This window comes from Cryptomeria japonica, chromosome 9 (assembly GCF_030272615.1).
Source record: "Cryptomeria japonica chromosome 9, Sugi_1.0, whole genome shotgun sequence".
Taxonomy (NCBI): domain Eukaryota; kingdom Viridiplantae; phylum Streptophyta; class Pinopsida; order Cupressales; family Cupressaceae; genus Cryptomeria; species Cryptomeria japonica.
Window position 1 is genome coordinate 1,229,275 of NC_081413.1, and position 17,770 is coordinate 1,247,044.

The 17,770-nt window shown below is 37.9% G+C and overlaps 1 protein-coding gene across 2 annotated transcripts in view; it reads right to left on the reverse strand.

Moving 5' to 3' along the window:
• The window catches only part of LOC131059705 (probable LRR receptor-like serine/threonine-protein kinase At1g56140), a 140,622-nt gene extending 123,148 nt beyond the window's left edge, over positions 1–17,474 (reverse strand). Inside the window, exons 1-6 of one of the 2 annotated variants that reach the window (XM_057992725.2) lie at positions 17,275–17,474; positions 17,001–17,175; positions 16,844–16,915; positions 16,663–16,734; positions 16,485–16,556; positions 16,321–16,392 (exon numbers count right to left, since the gene is read on the reverse strand). In XM_057992725.2, the coding sequence (XP_057848708.1) occupies positions 16,321–16,392; positions 16,485–16,556; positions 16,663–16,734; positions 16,844–16,915; positions 17,001–17,175; positions 17,275–17,398 (587 nt within the window). In that variant the 5' untranslated portion in view covers positions 17,399–17,474. Of the gene's footprint in view, positions 1–11,885; positions 12,080–16,320; positions 16,393–16,484; positions 16,557–16,662; positions 16,735–16,843; positions 16,916–17,000; positions 17,176–17,274 lie in introns of those variants that run through there. The other variant, XM_057992731.2, reaches the window with a different exon arrangement.
• Positions 17,475–17,770: the final 296 nt, after the last annotated feature.

Below are 17,770 nucleotides of genomic sequence, written 5' to 3' on the forward strand. Positions count from 1 at the left end.
TATAAAAGCAAGTATGAGAGGCCCATTTGGGTATGTGTTGACGTGTATTTTGTACACAATCAAACACAGAATAAAATACCCAAGGGTACCTTATCCTCTCTTGAGTAAAGCCTCTGAATGCTGAAGATATCGCGAAAAAGGATCAATCAGGGTGACTTCAATGTTCTTCGTTGTAGGATCTCTATGTGTGGATAAGCACCAGTGGTCGTTGTGAATGCTGTTTCTTCAAGGGGCCTTACGTTTTCGAACTGCAGGAACAGAATTTTCCTAAAACTAACGGGTTCTCAAAAAAGATCAAAAGATAGGGTTTGCAAGAGATGAATTCTAACATAATCCTAAGAATGACTCAATGTAGGCTAGACTTGGTAAGATTCTACCAATCTCAGTATTGCCAAGCAATTACAACTCTACTGAAATTGATGCGATCTTCAAAGGTGTTTAATGATTTTCAAATCATCAAGAATTACAAATACCACCAAAGATCAAGCCCAACACTTAGTCCCTCAAACTTAAATACTACTTTGACTGAGAATGATTCAAGAAAGTAAACAACCATAAAAATAGCCACAAGAATTGCAATAAAACACCATAACTTCAATATTTTATTGATCTCAAAGCCAAAATAGACAACAATTGCTTGAAATTCTCTCTTCAATGCTCAATCTTGCTACAAAATAACTTTCTTCTCTCCAAAAGCTCTAATCTTCTAATTTCTAACTGCTAATTTCTAATATCTAATGACAAAATGAAAATGAGTGAGGGTATATATAGCATCCTCAATTACAATAAACGGCCCAGATCAAAAGAAGATCAACGGCTGAGATTTTGACACCTAAACCCTAATTAGGGTTTGTTACAAAAAGTCCCCTTTTTAGTTGAACATTATTAAATGCATAGCCAAATATTTAATTGGCACAAAAATCGAGGGAACATAGACCAATGATAATTAAGATGCCACATCATTCATAACAACCTCTCTTCTAGAACCTTATTCCCTTTCCAATGCTCTTTCTTAGCATATGCAACGAATCTGGACACAATTCCTTCAATCTCAGCAATAGGAATCTCGAGAAGATTCCTCATTCGTTCCTCCAAATGGATAACCTGATCAAAGGCCTTGAGAAGAGCCGTATCCCATTCAGGTTCGAGTTCTTTGATCTTCTCAATCAGGAGCATAGTAGTAAACATTACATCTCGCTGCTCATCTGTGATGACATTCTCATCTTTGCAAAAGATGACCTTAACTCTTTCTTCCAACTCTTGAAGGTCCACATCTGTCTCAACTTCGATCCTCCTGCCAAGAATGGTACACAACACCTCAAACACCTTGTCCTAAATTGGATGGATGACGCCCTCAACTTGATTGCATTTGGTGCTGATGTGCTCGAAAAGAACCTCTTTCATCTGGAGTAGAGTTGACCACTGAAGTAAATTATGAGCTCCTCCATCCATTATCCTTTCTTGTGCTAGGATCTTCCTTGGTGTTTGCCTAATCACTTGCAGAACAGGAATGATAACATCTCTAGTGTGAGCGAAAGCGGCTACTGTTATCATTAGGTTGTGGATGATCTCAAGGACCTGGATAGCTCGGTGGATTGTCTGCATCATTCTTGTTGCAAATTCAACGGCTACTATGTGGGATTTGTCAATCCAAGAGCTCATAAGCTGAACCAAGCTCTTGACTCTTTCTGCCTCGCCAACTGATTCAAGGGGAAGTGCCTGCACAGGAGACACTGCTGGATCCTGACGTCCCAAAGGCTGATTGAGATGGTTAAAGTAACCTCTCCAAGCACCGACCTCTCTCTCAAGCTTCCTATTCTTTTCCATTTCTTCCTTAAGCTTGTCTTTAAGTACTTCAAACGAATCGGTTGCCTCATCCAGTGCTTGTTCAGCAGTGAGTGGACCAAGCTCAAACATTTCTACATCATACTCTTCTGCAAGGATTTCACCTTCATACTTGTCCATCACTGGTGTAGCTATCTGCAACTTCCTGGACCCTGTCTCATCTCTGATCATTTTGGGCATCTTGGTGGCCTTCTTCTTCTCCGTTGCTTCTTGAGAATTTCCTATAAGGCTCTCTAAGTCAATCACATCCTCTTCATCCTCAACCATAATCACCCTTGTCAGTCTCTCTTTCAACCAGTCTGGAATGGCCGATTTTGTTTCTCTAACTTGTATTTCCTTAAGCAATGGTTCATCTTCTCGGAGAGGAGATGTCACTTCATCATCATTCTTTTCTTCATGTAGCTCATTGACTTGGGGAGATGACTCCATAGATTCATCAACCTCAGGCACCATCTTCTCTTGTCCTTCAACTTGACTTGTCCATTTTTCATGTCGGGATGATGTACCTGATGAGCGATCTCGATTGGCCTCTTGTTTCTTCTTGGAGGGTTCCCTTTTCTCGAATCTTTCTTTCCTCTTCGGGCCTCTAGGATGAGAATTGCCTTCACTTGCGCTTGTTCCTCCCTCTTCTGGTCTTTCCTCCAAAGTAAAAGTCATTGGTACGTTCTGCTCTCTTAACTTTTGATGTTGTACATCCACCCATTTGCGAGTACATGACAAAACTGGGGCCATCAAAGCTCTCAAGTCTGAAATCTCAGGCTCGTTCCAATCTATCTTCACTGTTTTGTCTTCTTTGTCATAGGATGACTGAAGATGTCTGCCACTATCCTGAGCTTGATCGGCCACTCTGTAGACTTTGCATTTCCTAATGAAATCTAAAGGTAATCTAGAATGCATCTTTCTTTTCACTTCCAAGTCACTTGAGAGATTCATCCAAAAGTCCTCTACCTGAAATTCGTGTCTATACTTCCTACCATATGTCTCTTCTATATACCCATAAGGATCAAAATTCTCCCTTAAGGCAAAGAACGTGAATGAATATGAGGCCAATTCCTTCTCCGCACCATCTAAAGCTAAAGCATTGCGACATACCTCAACTGAGTTCCCCAATATGATGGGCACGGGAATTCCATTTCTATGCATGTGTCTGAATGCCTTCGTATAGTCTGCCAACTGCCTAGTCACCTCGAGTAGCACTATCCTGTCTGTCGGATACCTCGGCAACATGTAGGGAGGTGAAGGACACCCATGAACTCTGATATATGTAAACTTTTGAAACTAGATGAACCAAGCACCATACCTCTTTACAAGCTCTTGTGCATCCAGAGATAGTCGATTGTGAATCCCGCCTTGCAAGATCCTAGTGATGTTCATCGTGAAGGTGTCATTGACTAACTTGTAGTCACTTCCAGGTGGATGATGCAAATGAACATAAGAGTCACAAACTCTCACTTCTCCGGGTCCTCTTCTGATCACTCCTCTGTGAGGTAGTCCTGCATATTCGAAACTCCTGATCAAGGCATATATGACGTATGAGCTCATGTGGAATGACTTGGTAGGCTTTAGTCTTCTTAACTGCACATCCAAGCAATGGCTAATAATTCTAGCCCAATGAATCGTTCCTTTTCCTTGAACTATCACCTGAATGAAGTAGAACATCCATTTCTCAAAGTAGAAGGCTTGACGAGCCCCTGTAACTCGATTGAGCAAAGTTATCAAATCTCTGTACTCCTCCTGGAAGTCGATCCTATGTGGTGTGTTGGGAATCTTGCTCAGGCGAGGACGACTTTTGAGTAACCAGTTCTTATTGATGATATTCAAGCAAGTGTCTGGATCATCTTCATACATTGATCTGGCTCCTTCTAGGCTTTTGTAAATCATATCTTTATGCTCTGGAAGATGAAAAGCTTCACTTATAGCCTCCTCTGATAGGTAAGCCAAAGTGTTTCCTTCCTTGGACACGATCGATCTTGATTGCGAGTCATAATGGCGGGCACACTCGATCATCAGCTCATGGCACTGGACTGCTGGAGGGAAACCGGCCGCCTTGATGATGCCACTTTCAATTATTCTCTTTGCGACAGGTGATGGCTTTCCAATGTAAGGGACCTCTCCAAACTTCTTGATACTGAAGTTCCCCAAGTTGGTATCTCCGATGTTGCTCCACTTGGACACGATCTTGGTCTCCAATTCTTCATTCCTCTGATCTTCCTTCATGAGAGCTGGACGACTAGTGGATGCTCCTGCCTTTGGAGTCGCCATCTTGACACCTACACAACATTTCATAATGAGTAACGTATTTTGAAGCGTAGAAATATAGAGTAGAAAGGAAGATTCAAGATTTTAATTAGGAAACTTCATGATAAATCTTGAGTTATCATTTCCTAATCAACTACATTAACCTTAGGATTTTCAAAACAAAGTGCAAAATTCAAATCTTCAATAATGGTGTCAAGGTGATTATGCCATACCTCCACTTGAGAATTAATTCTAAGAAATGATGCAAAAATATGAGAATTTGCTAGGCAAAATGTAGATCGAAGTCCTCCCTTTAGCAAAATGCGCCTCCTTTAGTCTTCACAAGCATCAACTCCACCACCTCTAGTCTTCAATGCCTAGGATAAATTCGCTCCAAATGGACCAGCTTTCGCACTTCCCCTTGCTTTCCAAATCGCACTTGAAGTAATGGGTGAATGATTTGAATAATGAAAAACACACCCCAAATATATAGAGCGCTCACCATTTCACTTCTCCATAGGCCGACTTGGCAAAATAGGCCAAAAAAAATAAATAAAATTGCAAAAGGAGGGGCCAACTTGATAAAATGAATGAAAATAAACCTCCAAGCGCTCCATCTTTTAATTTTAATTTAATAAAAATTAATTTTAAATGCCTCAATAATAAAAAAACGATTTTCTAAGGCTCAAAATTAATTATTAAAAACCAATGCGTCTTTTATTAAATGCCAATTTAATTAATTTTTTTCTTTTTCAAATATTTCGAAGTTTGGCAATTCTAGCATTTAATACGATTTGGAAGATATTAACGCCCAAGTATGGTAAAAAATAATGAATGCTAATAACTTCGCTCTGGTCCCTTGGAGAGGGACAGGAGCGCCTTGTATTTTAAGCCTTGCATTCCTCGTTTTCACGTTCAAAACTTCATCTAGGCATTTTGAAATGGCATTTTCAATAGGAGTCTTGAGTTTAATTTACTTGATCTCTAGAAGGAACGTGCCTTAGGACATTTTCGCCCTAGTCCCTTGGAGAGGGACAGAAGCGCCTTTTCCCTTTGTCCTCAATCTTCATCTTTTAATTGCCAATTCTCGTTGTAGGGTAAGCAATGATCTCCTTCGTTCATTCTATGCATGCTTAACTCGTTCTTTGCAAGGCAAAATTGATGTTCTAAAGATTTTCGCCCTGGTCCTCTAGTGAAGGACAGGAGCGCTTTTTGTATTTTAGGCTAGGATTCTTAAATTTTGAAGTCAAATCTTTGTTTGCCATGCTTTAGAAGATCCTTCCCATCTTGCACAACCTTGTCTTAGCATAATCTCGAAGGGAAATTGTTGATTTCCTAAAAATTGCCCTGGTCCTTCAGTGAGGGACAGTAGCGCTTTTGAGTCCATTGCACAAATTCTTGATCACATCAACTTCAAATTACCGTCAAGGCGTAGAACAGCATTCCCCACTCCTTCTTGAGTCTCGGAAACAAAAATAGCATCTCAAAGTGTAAGGCAAACGGGCACATTTGGAAATTTCGCCCTGGTCCCTTGGAGAGGGACAGGAGCGCTTTTACCAATTGTCATCAAAATTTGTAACTCTTGCATCTCAGTTCCACCTTGAAGCATTTTAAACATCCTTGCAAACTTGCGCCTTGGCCTAGATTTGTCCAAAATTGGCGAGAAAGGCTAGATTTTAGGTTTTTTGCCCTGGTCCCTTGGATAGGGACAGGAGCGCTTTTGTAAATTCAAGCTTGTCTTTCCTTTGCTAGCCTTTTAAATTTTCTTCAATGGGCCAATCATGCCTTCTTCCATTCATTTCAATCATGACACTTGCCTTGTTTTTGCAAGAAATTTGCACTTTTTAGAAAATCGCTCTGGTTCCTTGGTGAGGGACAGGAGCGCCTTTTGTCATTTGAGTTGATTTCTTTGTTCTTTTAAACCCTCAATCGTATCTAAGGCATAAGACATCATTGCTCCCTCCTATCCAAGTCAAGTTTTATCTCAAAATCTTAAACAAAAAGGAGAATTTTGAAAAAACACCATGGTCCTTCAGTGAGGGATAGGAGCACTTTTTGTCATTTGGGTTGATTTCCTCGTTTATTGACCATTCAAATTATATTCAATGGACAAAACATGCTTCCCTTGATCTCTTCAAATCATAAAATCATTTTGATCTTTGCAAAAATAGTGCAAATTTGAAATTCGAGTTCCGGTCCTCCAGTGAGGGACAGGAGCACTTTTACCCCTCTAGGCAAAAACTCCATCATTTCATTGTCTTTAATCAAGTCTGGATGCTCTATCACGTTCATTTTGTCCTTCACCATGCCTTTGATGTTTCAATTTGATCAAACAAGGTCAGGAGTAACTGTGTTAAGCCTTTTCGCCCTGGTCCTTCAGAGAGGGACAGGAGCGCTTTTGAAGATTCAAACCTAATCCTTCACCTTTCCAGGCTAAAACTCCTTCAGGCGGGTGGAGAAAATCACTTGCTTTCCATTCATACTTGGCCTATTTTCACTGCAAGATGAGGGAATTCAAAATTTCGCCCTGGTCCCTTGGAGAGGGACAGGAGCGATTTTTCTCTTTATCCTTCAAAATTCTTCATTTCCATGCCTCCAAACCTTCAAAAGCATCAAAATACGTCCAATTATCTCTCCTAGAGACCCTGCACAAAACAAAATAGAAAAGTCAGTGACAAATATGCAACAAATAACATTTTCGCCCTATTCCTTGGGTGAGGGACAAGAGCAATTTTATCCTTTCTGGCTAAAATATTCAAAATTTAAGTCTCCAATCATTTCACAAGGCAGAGTTAGATCATCTTCAAGGCCAGGAACCAGTTAGTTTCAGGCATCATCTTGCCTCCAAAATTTGATCAAAATTTACCTAGGCAAAAACACAATTTCTTCTTCAAAAATGCTAACACTTCGACAAAATTTGAATTTTTCCTTAAAAAAAAAAAACCCTGATAAGACCTAACCTGAGACCTATTTGACTTTCCTGACAGGCTCACCTTACTTCAACAATCTCAATCCTCGGGAGGATGCTTAATAACTTTCAAATTTTGACTGGGCTTAGCTTGAATAACGTTCAAAAGGAACCGCTAGGGTTTAGCCTTAGCTCAGACAGACGACTCACTCACTCAAAACCCTAAAAGCAGAGAGAAGAATAGGCAAAACAAAAGCGAAAAAGAGGGGGTCCCCATTCTTATGGGGTGATGTGTGAAATGGTCACAACAGTATGCTAATATTTTGATAACGAAGTGCTGCTGAAATATTTTCAGAGACTCTTGCTTCGGGGTTGTGTGCCTCCTAGCTTCTTCCAGTTTCAAGTTTGAAAAAATAACTCCTAGCTGATTGTGGTGCAGCTTCATCTAGAGGTTGCCAGGGTATTCCAATGGAGAATTCAATTTTGAGTGGATTTGATGTTTTCTAGTTGGTGTGCGAGTGGTGTTTGCTTTTGGAGTGTAAAAACCCTAGTTGCTGATTCAAGTTTGTATTCATACTGTTTGGAGGTTTGGTTTGATTTTTGTGAGTACTGGCTCATTCTTTTCCAAAGATTTAGGTGCTCCTATGACCAAGGTTTCATGATTTTGATGAGGACATTGATTTTTTCTGCTGGTCATACCTTTTAGCTGGTCGTGCCATCTTGCTTGGTCTGCATTGGGATTTGTGCCATCTCCATAGTTGCTGGTTGGAACTTGAGATTGGATGGAGGTTGGGCACCTAGCCTTTATGGTGTCTTTGCTTTCCATTTGAGCTATTTCAAAGAAGAATCAAGGGAGATATGATCATTTGAAGCTTTCTTGGATTGCTGGTTGAAAAAAATCAGTTTGCAGCTGTTGCATATCATATTGGGTATCGCTGTTCTAAACTCCTGATTATCATCATAATTTATCAGCAATGAGTTTGGATTTGTTTTTCTAACTTCTTGAATCATAGCAGCAGTGTTTTCTCATGATGCTTCTATGTTAACCTTATTGTAATTCACTAATTTAGTAGTACTAAACAGCATTCTTTAATTTTCAGATTTTGAAGCTAATCTTGTTACCCACTGAACAAGTGGAAGTGGCTGGTCATACTGCCAAATGTAGTGCTCTTTCCCTGTTATAACTTATCCTCCAATTGCTCAGGTGGTCGAGATGGTTTACTTTGCTTATTGCTAACGCTAATGGGTGCTAGTGTTGTGTTCAAAAACAGAAAAAACTAAGGGGGCTATTTCATGGTTGCCCTTGTAGTGCGAAAGAATGGAAGGTGGATCACCCTTCCATCTGCTCAATTCACCTTGGAGGCTGGTCATCCTCCTTGATCAAGCCCAAGAGCATGGAAGGCCGGTCTTCCATTCTACCTCCTAGCCCACAAGCATGGAAGGTTGTCACCATCCAATCTCGAGGTGGTGTACTTGATAAGAGCATGAAGGTCAGTCTTCCTTCACCTCTTGTGAACTTGAAAGGCTGGCCATCCTTCCTATTTGCAATCCGTTTCTCTTAATTTAAAATGGATTATTATATGAATCAATTATCACATATCTATAATAAAGAGAAGCATATAATTTACTCTATTCACAAAATTTATCCTTTAATCTATTTGCTGCTATTAAATATTTATTTCTGCTCTCAGTTCAGTTTTGATTCCTTAATTCCTTTTATACTTGTTCTTTGATCATTCGATGCCTTCCCCAAATGAGGCTTCCTCCTTTTATATCCTCCAATGTAGGAAGGGTCACAACTCTTAGTTGTGAAAAAATACAACTTGTGCAACCATTGCCCTTTCACCTTGCAATCACTGCCAATTGTTAAGGATAATAAAGGTCGCTGCTAGGGATAACTGATAATTAATTTTACTCAAAGGAATTTGCTAAACAGAAATGGTAATTACCCCTTTCCTTTGTAACTAAGTCAGCTCCTCACATTGAGCAACTATTATTATTTTTTATTGTTTTGCCTAGACTTATTTATAAAGTCAGCCCCTTGCATTGTTTGCCTAGAATTATTTTTAAGGTTGTCCCTTGAATGGCTAATATATTGTCACCCAGGTTTACTATTAATAAAAGCTGCAACTTGTTTTTATTAAGGCTGCTAAGCCTAGTGTGGCAGGGGCTTGACACTTGCACGAATGGCGGTACCATGGATTGGTTAACCAAAGTAATAGTTTGATTGGCACATATGATGAATTTTGCAAAAAGTTGATTGAAAGGTTTCTGTTTTATGGAAAGGATCCTAAAGTTCATTTTCGAGAGTTGGCCAGTTAAAGCAAGAGAAATCAACGGAGAAATACGTGGAAGAATTCCAAATATTATCAATATGGTGCCTGATGTTTTAAAAGAAGATTAATTTTCCTTTTCATTGTAAGGTTAATTGGATATCTTAGGGGTTTGCTTAAGGCAATTGACCCATTGACCCTTCACGAGGCTATTAAAAGAACTTTGAAATTAGAATCAAAGGGCAATAAAAGAAACCTTTTCAAAAAGGGTTTCCTCACCAAAAAACATTACCACAAAAGAGCAGTTTGTTGAGGTGACCAAAACTGGGCCCCATCAAAACAAATTATGTTTTTCATGTAGAAAAACAATGGGAATCTGGGCATTGATGCTTGGGAAAAGGTTGAATACATTATATAGAATGTAATTCTTGATGAAGAATCAAAGGAGGAAGAACCAAAGCTAGAAATTGAAGAATGTGAACCTGAATAAGAGATAAAAGAGTAAGGAAAACATCTAGAGGGAACACTTGCAACATTGTTAGGTACTTCTAAATTTCATCTTGGTCTCACACTACACCTCACACTTACCTAGTCCATGTGAAGAAATAAATGCCAACAAGCAGCAACAATGAAACCACTTGCCAAAACGAAAGAGATACCCTATTTCATATAGTAAATGACCTTCAAGTGTTTAGCAAGTCTCTTCATCCACTTGCAACACCCTCACAACTCACTAACAAGCTTGATCACACAACCAAGGATCAAATAAATGAAATTATTTAGAATCCATAGATATGACAAGCACAATTGACTTAAATAGCACATTGGCGTGGGTATTAGCACATTCAGACATCAAGATGATCTCCACTATCCGCATGGTGGGCCAATGCCCCAAAAGACTAGCTCTCGGCCCATAAACAAAGCAGTACACTTTATGAATTGCTTATCAAGGGTCGTTTGGCCACTACCAAGTAAAATACACCATGCAACCACAATTCATTGGAGCAAAGGTGTCATTAAAAGGTCTTGTTGCCATGACCACATGTCATGAGGCCACCATAATTACATGTAAGCACCACAAGAATCAATGGTATATTGCCACCATACCATGAATAGCCACCATGATAATATTTGGTCTACCACCACCATCAAGGTGACACATCATGAGTCAACGTTCATAGAGAAATCCATGCAATTCACCCTAGAACAATATACCCATGGATACAAAAGATAGATCCTACCATTATTGATGCCACATGAGATAGATATATGGCATCATCATAGAGCCAAGTTGTCATACAAGACTCTACATCAACCAATGAACACATGCCACAAAAGAGCCAAGCCCATCAAGGAATCCATGCAACAATAGAGCACACAATGGCTAAACCCATGCTAGGGCAGAAAAGAATTGACCACTAGGACAGAGCAATGCATGGCAATGGTACGCATATGACTATGTGTGGGAATTGAGGGCTAGCAAAGCATGCATTCTAGAGAATGCTACTAGTAAGCATGAGAGTAGGCTGCCACAAAGAGCTATGATTGGGGGGATAACAACTAAATCGGGGCCAACAACCAAACTAAAGGTGATTGCTAGGAGTTTCGCCACCACAAAGGAGAATGCATTACAAATTGATCAAGGGCATAAACATAGCGTAAGAAGGGCATGAAGACGAACAAATTTTCAAAAGCCAACACTAGCTTTGGTTGGGGATGAGAACCCCTACTGGCTATTGCAAGAAATTAAAAAGTAATGCAGTCTAGCCTAGGTGGTTTATTTTAAAACTACCTAAATTAGCAGACAAATTCATATTAACAGAAACTTTTGCAATATGGAGTCGACAAGATTGAATGAAAGCTATTATTAACCTTTTTTATCATTACAACATACTTTCAAAATACAAATGCTTCAATGACTACAAGACACTTTCTATGGCTGGCAGCTTCCTCACATGATTCAACTCTATCAAACAAAACTTTCACCCATTAACCTGATGAATTATATTTTTTTTTCTTTCTCCCTGTGAGTACACTTACCATGTTTCCAGCTATACTCTATTCAGCAATCTAATGTTTCGTACGCAAATACTCTAATATTCCTTCTTGCCTCTGCATTTCCCAACAATATCTCACCCTTTTTCTATTCCTCTATTGTAACGTTGAACCCTCGTATTACAGACACAACCAGGAATACTTTGGCCATCCTTGAAGATTCCAATGCCAACTTGCCAAGACTGCCAATGCAACCCTTGAATAAGGGTCATCTAGCAAACAAAAGGCCAAGAAAAGATGAAAATAATCCTATGCAACTAGAGCAGAACAAGGAAAATATTCATAAACAGCAAAACACTTTGTCAAAGCTAGGTTAATGACATGATCGGGAAAGAATGTGGAGTCTCCCAAACAGCAAGATGTAAAACCAAACACCACGAATAAAAGAAAACTAGAACAAATCGAAAAGGTATCTTCTGATTTTGTTAAAAATACACCTGTAATTTTAAAGGCAAATGATGTCTCAACTATAAACACCACAAACAAACAAGCTAAAATAAATTATTTATCCTGTAATGAGTCCCTACTACATTAGATTGAGTAACCAATTTAAAATAAGGTTTCACCTTCTTTCGGATCAGCGGTTGCAGCAGCTTCACTGATTTGGGGTAAAGAGCGGCAGCGGTAGACAATAAGGCAGAAGAAAATTGCAGAGGGGACCTGAGAATTACATTTCGTGTGGCTGCTCATGACAGAAGCTTCAAAATTCAAGCTGAAATGAATAATTACGCGACTACAACGGTTACAGAATGCCATACTCTGTGGAAATGTATAAATTCTTTATGTTTCGGTGGGGTGAGCTGGTGTCCGGAACTAAAAGTTCAAAAAAAAGCAGTTTTTTATAATATAAACTCTTCAAAGTTAAACAATATATTAAATTCCGTTGCTAATGTAAACAAACGTTAATTAAAAACTCATCAATATATTTCACATGTATTAATAGTCATCTTTTATTTTAGCATTTTTGGATCATAATGAGCTCATTTATGCACTTTTATGTTATTCATAGTAGAGCTTTTATGCATAAGTATCGTCAATTTCTAATGTACAGTTATTAGGGCATCTTTAAGTAAATACCAGGGAACACTTTGAAATGTGTACTTTTTGACCCTTGTGTGCATAATGGATCCCATAAGATGCATTGTTACTATCGAGAAGCTAAAAAAATAGCTATAAGCAGTTAAGTCGCATGCAAAGACAACCAAAAAAATAGTCAAACTCCAATGTATCATTTAGAATATGTGGGTATACAGAGTTAGTTATAACGGCTACAAGAACACTTCCCTAGAGGAGACTAAAATACTTAAATTTAATTAAGAATTTTCATAATTATGGATTTGGTGAGATCTCATTCTCTATCCATATACAAGATGTATATGTGCACCCAAATGTCTCTTTCATAATTAAGCAATACTTCGACAAAATGATTATATTATCACTAAAATCTACTAAAATGCTCCCACTCAACAATACTCACAGATTAAATTAGTCATTTTTTGGCATGACCATGACTTTTTTCCCAAGCTTACATAATAAGATTAGCGGATAATGAAAAAAAAATCTCAATTTTCAAGTAAAACAAAAATATTGTCCACTTTCAAATCATTTTAATAATGAATTAGGCCAACATTACTGTTTGTAATGTTCTTTGCATTATTAGTCATGAGCCTTTAAATACATCCAAACACCATTCCCTAACAAGAGGCAGAGAACATTTGGGAAAGAGGAAGGAGAAGACAAAAGTCACATAGTTGATCTATTTTTTCCACACTACCTCTAACTTTCGCCTTTTAGTGGACATGGAAGTTGTCTTATTCATTAGGCTAAGTATGGACCTTTAGGACATGCAATGGCCTTTATTCCCTAACATCCATAATTTATTCAAAGCCTCCAAGTTTGAACCATATCCATATCAAGGTTGAGGTCTATTATATTAATCAATTGAAACCATGGATAGGATCATAGTCCATCCAACAATTCCATCAACATACAAAGGAGGAGAGAGGAGAGGCACAAGTAGCAGTCATAACAAAGCAAGTTAGAGTAGCAAGAGGTGTGAATAGCTCAAAAATTATAACATGGGTCAGTAGGATGGTATGAGCTTTGAACCAGAGCCAACTAACTGATTTTGATTGGTTGAGAAAATTCAACAAGAGATCCAACTATAGAACTAGGATGAAAAAAATATCTTGACTTACTCTTACCATCCCACTAAAGAGAAGACAAACCAAAAAGGAGATTGAAGAAACTAAAAATGAATATAATGGTAAGTTGGAACCCATACCTAATTCTACTCATCTTCATGGTAACAAGGGGTGCACCAAATTATATAATCTATAACCTCCTTCAAAAAATAGCTCTTTGAGTTCAAAAATAAATTTAAAATTAATAAAAACTTAAAATCCAATCTAAAATCCAACATTAAAAGACAAAACTTAATCTAAAATCTACTTATTAAAAACCAAAATCCAACTTAAAATATACTAATACCAATAACTATCAATAATTTTTTTAATTAAATTTAAAAATTTAAATTTAAATATATTAATATTAGCGAAAATTTAATCCAAAATCCAATGACAACCTTTCAAATTTAATTAAAAGAATTTATAAATGAAAACATAAAACTCTTTTACTACATATTAAATAGCAACATAAACAAAGTTCATAGTCCCACCTTAAAAATAAGTACATGAGCTTTTAGGGTTAATCCTAGCTCTATTGAGAGGTTGGGAGCTATTTGGACTCTTTTAGAGGAAAGATTGATAAAGATGAATTTTAGTAGGGCTTTCAAAGATATTTTGGGACAATCCGAGAGTAGATATATATTTAAAAATCACAAATGTGATAAAATAGGCAAGGTGTGCATCCCTCTCCCTATTCAAACAAATAATGAAGGAAAGATTCAAGAAAGTTTAAAGCTTAGGATTAAGAAAATAATAGTTGATAGATGTATTTAGGGTGGAAGAAATTTAATAAATGGAAATTTAATAGTATTTTGTGAAGAAGTAGTTAGCTAACTTGAAAGTAAGTCATATATGTCTTGAGGCAAATAAGTGTTTCACCACTAGACCAACTCAATAGCAATTACAAATGAAAAAGATATTTAAAACTGATTTCTCCATAGTTCTTCAATTGATAAAGATGGCATTAGGAAAAGCTTTCATGAAGGTTGAAACAGGTATAGAGTCGATTCTATTGTTGCCTGTCAGTTTGTGGTAATCATGCAACACCTAGGAGAAACTAAAGACGCTGTGAAGAAGATGGTCGAGTTTCTCATTAAATTTCTCCATGGTTCTCGAATTGATAAAGATGGCATTAGGAAAAGCTTTCATGAAGGTTGAAACAGGTATAGAGTCAATTCTATTGTTGCCTGTCAGTTTGTGGTAATCATGCTAAGATCTAGGAGAAGCTAAAGACGCTGTGAAGAAGATTGTCGAGGTTCTCATTAAACCTAAATGGCATGTGGGTCTGAAATCTGTTGTAGAGCAGGCTGTTGTGGGGCTTGGTTTTCTAAGTGGACCTGGGGTTTGGCCTGTTGTGAACCCCAACTACAATGCCCCTTGTGCCATTCATGATTGAAGCTATGGGGGAAACTGTGGCTGAGCAGCACCATCGCGCGCGTTGTGGAATTCCTTAAATCCATTACAGGGGTCTCCAATGAAGATACTGTTGACTAGTCTTTTGCACTCCAACCGAGTTCGAAGACTAATGAGGAGGAAGTCGAAGTAATACTATGTCTACGGTAAGACTGGAGGTTTCGTTGCCTGGATGTTTTCTCTCATTCCTTTCTCCCCTTGCACATTTAAATTCACATGGTGTGTTTGGACCTTTCCATCCACATCTGGGTTTTACGGACTACGCCTAGTTTGAGCCCAGATCTTTTTAAAAGTCTGAATGAGATTCAATAGCAAATTAAAAAGTTTGAAAACAATCTGCAGAAACCTAATGGAATTTCTTCTTGGGCATGGAAAGATATGCACCATTATGTACTTCCTTCTGCCTACGGACGAGGATTGCTCTCATTTGACGACGCTGGGTTTTTGTGGTAGAAATCTCATGCAGAGGCTAATGACATGCTTTCAAATTCTGTTTCGTCTCAGAACTTTGTATCTCAAAGTGCACTCTACAGGCTCTTAAGCTCCACTCAGCAACTTTTGGCAGACAATCTTGATCTAATGACAATGGAGGACAATAATGACAGCGGTTTTTTCCTTCAGTTGTTCATTGTTATTGACGAATATTGGTTTGTGGTGCCTGCCCCAGCTGGGAGGAAATTTATAAAGACAGCTAAGAGTCTTCTTTGCTGATTTCTGTGATTTCTTTACAATTGCTGCTGCTATAGACTCCAAATTTTTTGGTATCAAAAAGGTTATTTTGTGTGGTTATACTCTTACTTTCATGAGACCTCACGTAACTGTTATGCTTGGCATTTTAGTGGAGTTGGCTTTCAAGGATTTCCTATGTATTTGAGCTATGTATTTGCCTACTGAAGCTGTTTCTACAGCAGTCATTATTGTTTTAGTTATTACTGTTTTAGTCTGATACCTGCTGTAGCTATTTCTTCAGCAGCAACGTTTTAGCATTTTGCTCTTTCAATTGTATGTATTTTGATTTCTTTGCTTTAGCCTGGTGCTCTTTCACCCTTGTGTATTTTGATTTCATCATTCAATAAAAGAAAATAATAGTTTACAGTTCTGTTAATATAGACTACATATAGACTAAAAGATGTAATCAGACTCATCGTAGTTAATATAAATTTATTACAGACCTGACCCTCTAGAAGAGCAGCCATTTTTAATTTTTAATAGAGTCTGGCTCCCTTAAGCCTGCTCATAGATCTAATAAACAAAATTTAGACTTTGAGTTAAAAATGCATACAGTTCAAAATTAATAGTGAAAATAAACAAAAATTAGAGGCCGGGATGGATAGCAGAGTCCAAATACAAAAAAAACTAAAAAGTTCGGAGTCCATCAAGGATAGCACAAACATGAACTTACAATCGTTCCAGATTTGTCAAATTCCCAAGCTCTGGCGGCAGCGTTCCAGATAAGCTATTCATCTCAAAACTCCTGCACCGGATACACACAAAACACATTTATTTCATCGAAATCAATATTAATATGCGACTAAATTCAATCTAAGCGATAGATGGTAAGATTACAGAGATATCAGCTTAGTAAGGTTCCCCAATTCCTTCGGAATTTGACCAGTTAAACGATTTTGCCCAAGCGACCTGTTATAACATGCAAATCACAACTTAAATTATTGACACCTAAAACATCTTGAACAAAAAAATAATAATGCACAATTTATATGGGAAAAGGCTCTTGCTCGCTTACATATATTCAAGGCGCGATAATGAGCCTATAGTTGCAGGAATAGATCCACTCAGATAATTGAATCTCAGGTCGCTATTTAAAAGTTACTAAAATTCAGTAAATTACACCTTGTTTTACAAAATCCAGTTGATTTAACTTGACAGGAAGGACAAACGTTTGAAAATCTTTAAGTAGTACTTACATGCTTTGCAAGTAGGTAAGATTAGCCAATTCAGGGGGAATAATCCCTTGCAGTTCTTCATACACCACTATTCTGCAATATATCAAGAAAAATGTGTATCTCGTTACATAACTCTAATGAATAAACTAACATGATTTTAAAGGCGAGAGGTGCCTACAGCTTAACGGCATGGCAAGTGGTATTTTTCTCAAATTCACAGTTGCACATGACCCCACGCGGCCCGAGTGCGTCGTCAAGAGTATACCAGTTTGAATCGTCATTTTTGCACGGATCCAAACTAAAGTCCCATTTCGAAATCTTCATTTTGCTGGCAATTACTTTGAGTGCCTCAACTATAAACACCATGAACAAACAAGTTAAAACACATTATTTATTCTGTAATGAATCCCTGTCAATTTAGTTTGACAAAACAATTTAAAGGGAGGCTTCACCTTCTTTCGGATCAGTGGTTGCAGCAGCATCACTGAGTTGTGGAAAAGAGCAGCAGCAGTAGACAACAAGGCAGAAAAAAAATGCAGAAGGGACCTGTAAATTGTATTTCGTGTGGTTGCCCATGACAGAAGCTTCAAAATTCTAACTGAAATGAATAATTACGCGACTGCAATGGTTACAAAGTACCACAGTCTGTGGCAATGCTTTTGCCATGTTTATAAATTCTTTTTGTTTTTTAATATTTTGGCGGGGATGGGGTCCCCAACTAAAAGTAAAAGAAATCTTTAGGTGGACTCAATGAAAGTAGTGTTTATACTATGAACTCTTCAAATTTCAAACAAAATATTTTAAATTCCGTTGCTATTGTAAACGTGATGTTTGAAAGAACTTTAACCTCCGGTCATACGTACTCGCTCAGCCACCGTACAAACAGAAATTTTTAAATTTATGAGATTTGCACATGTTGTGGATTCTAATAGATTTTTAGATTCAATT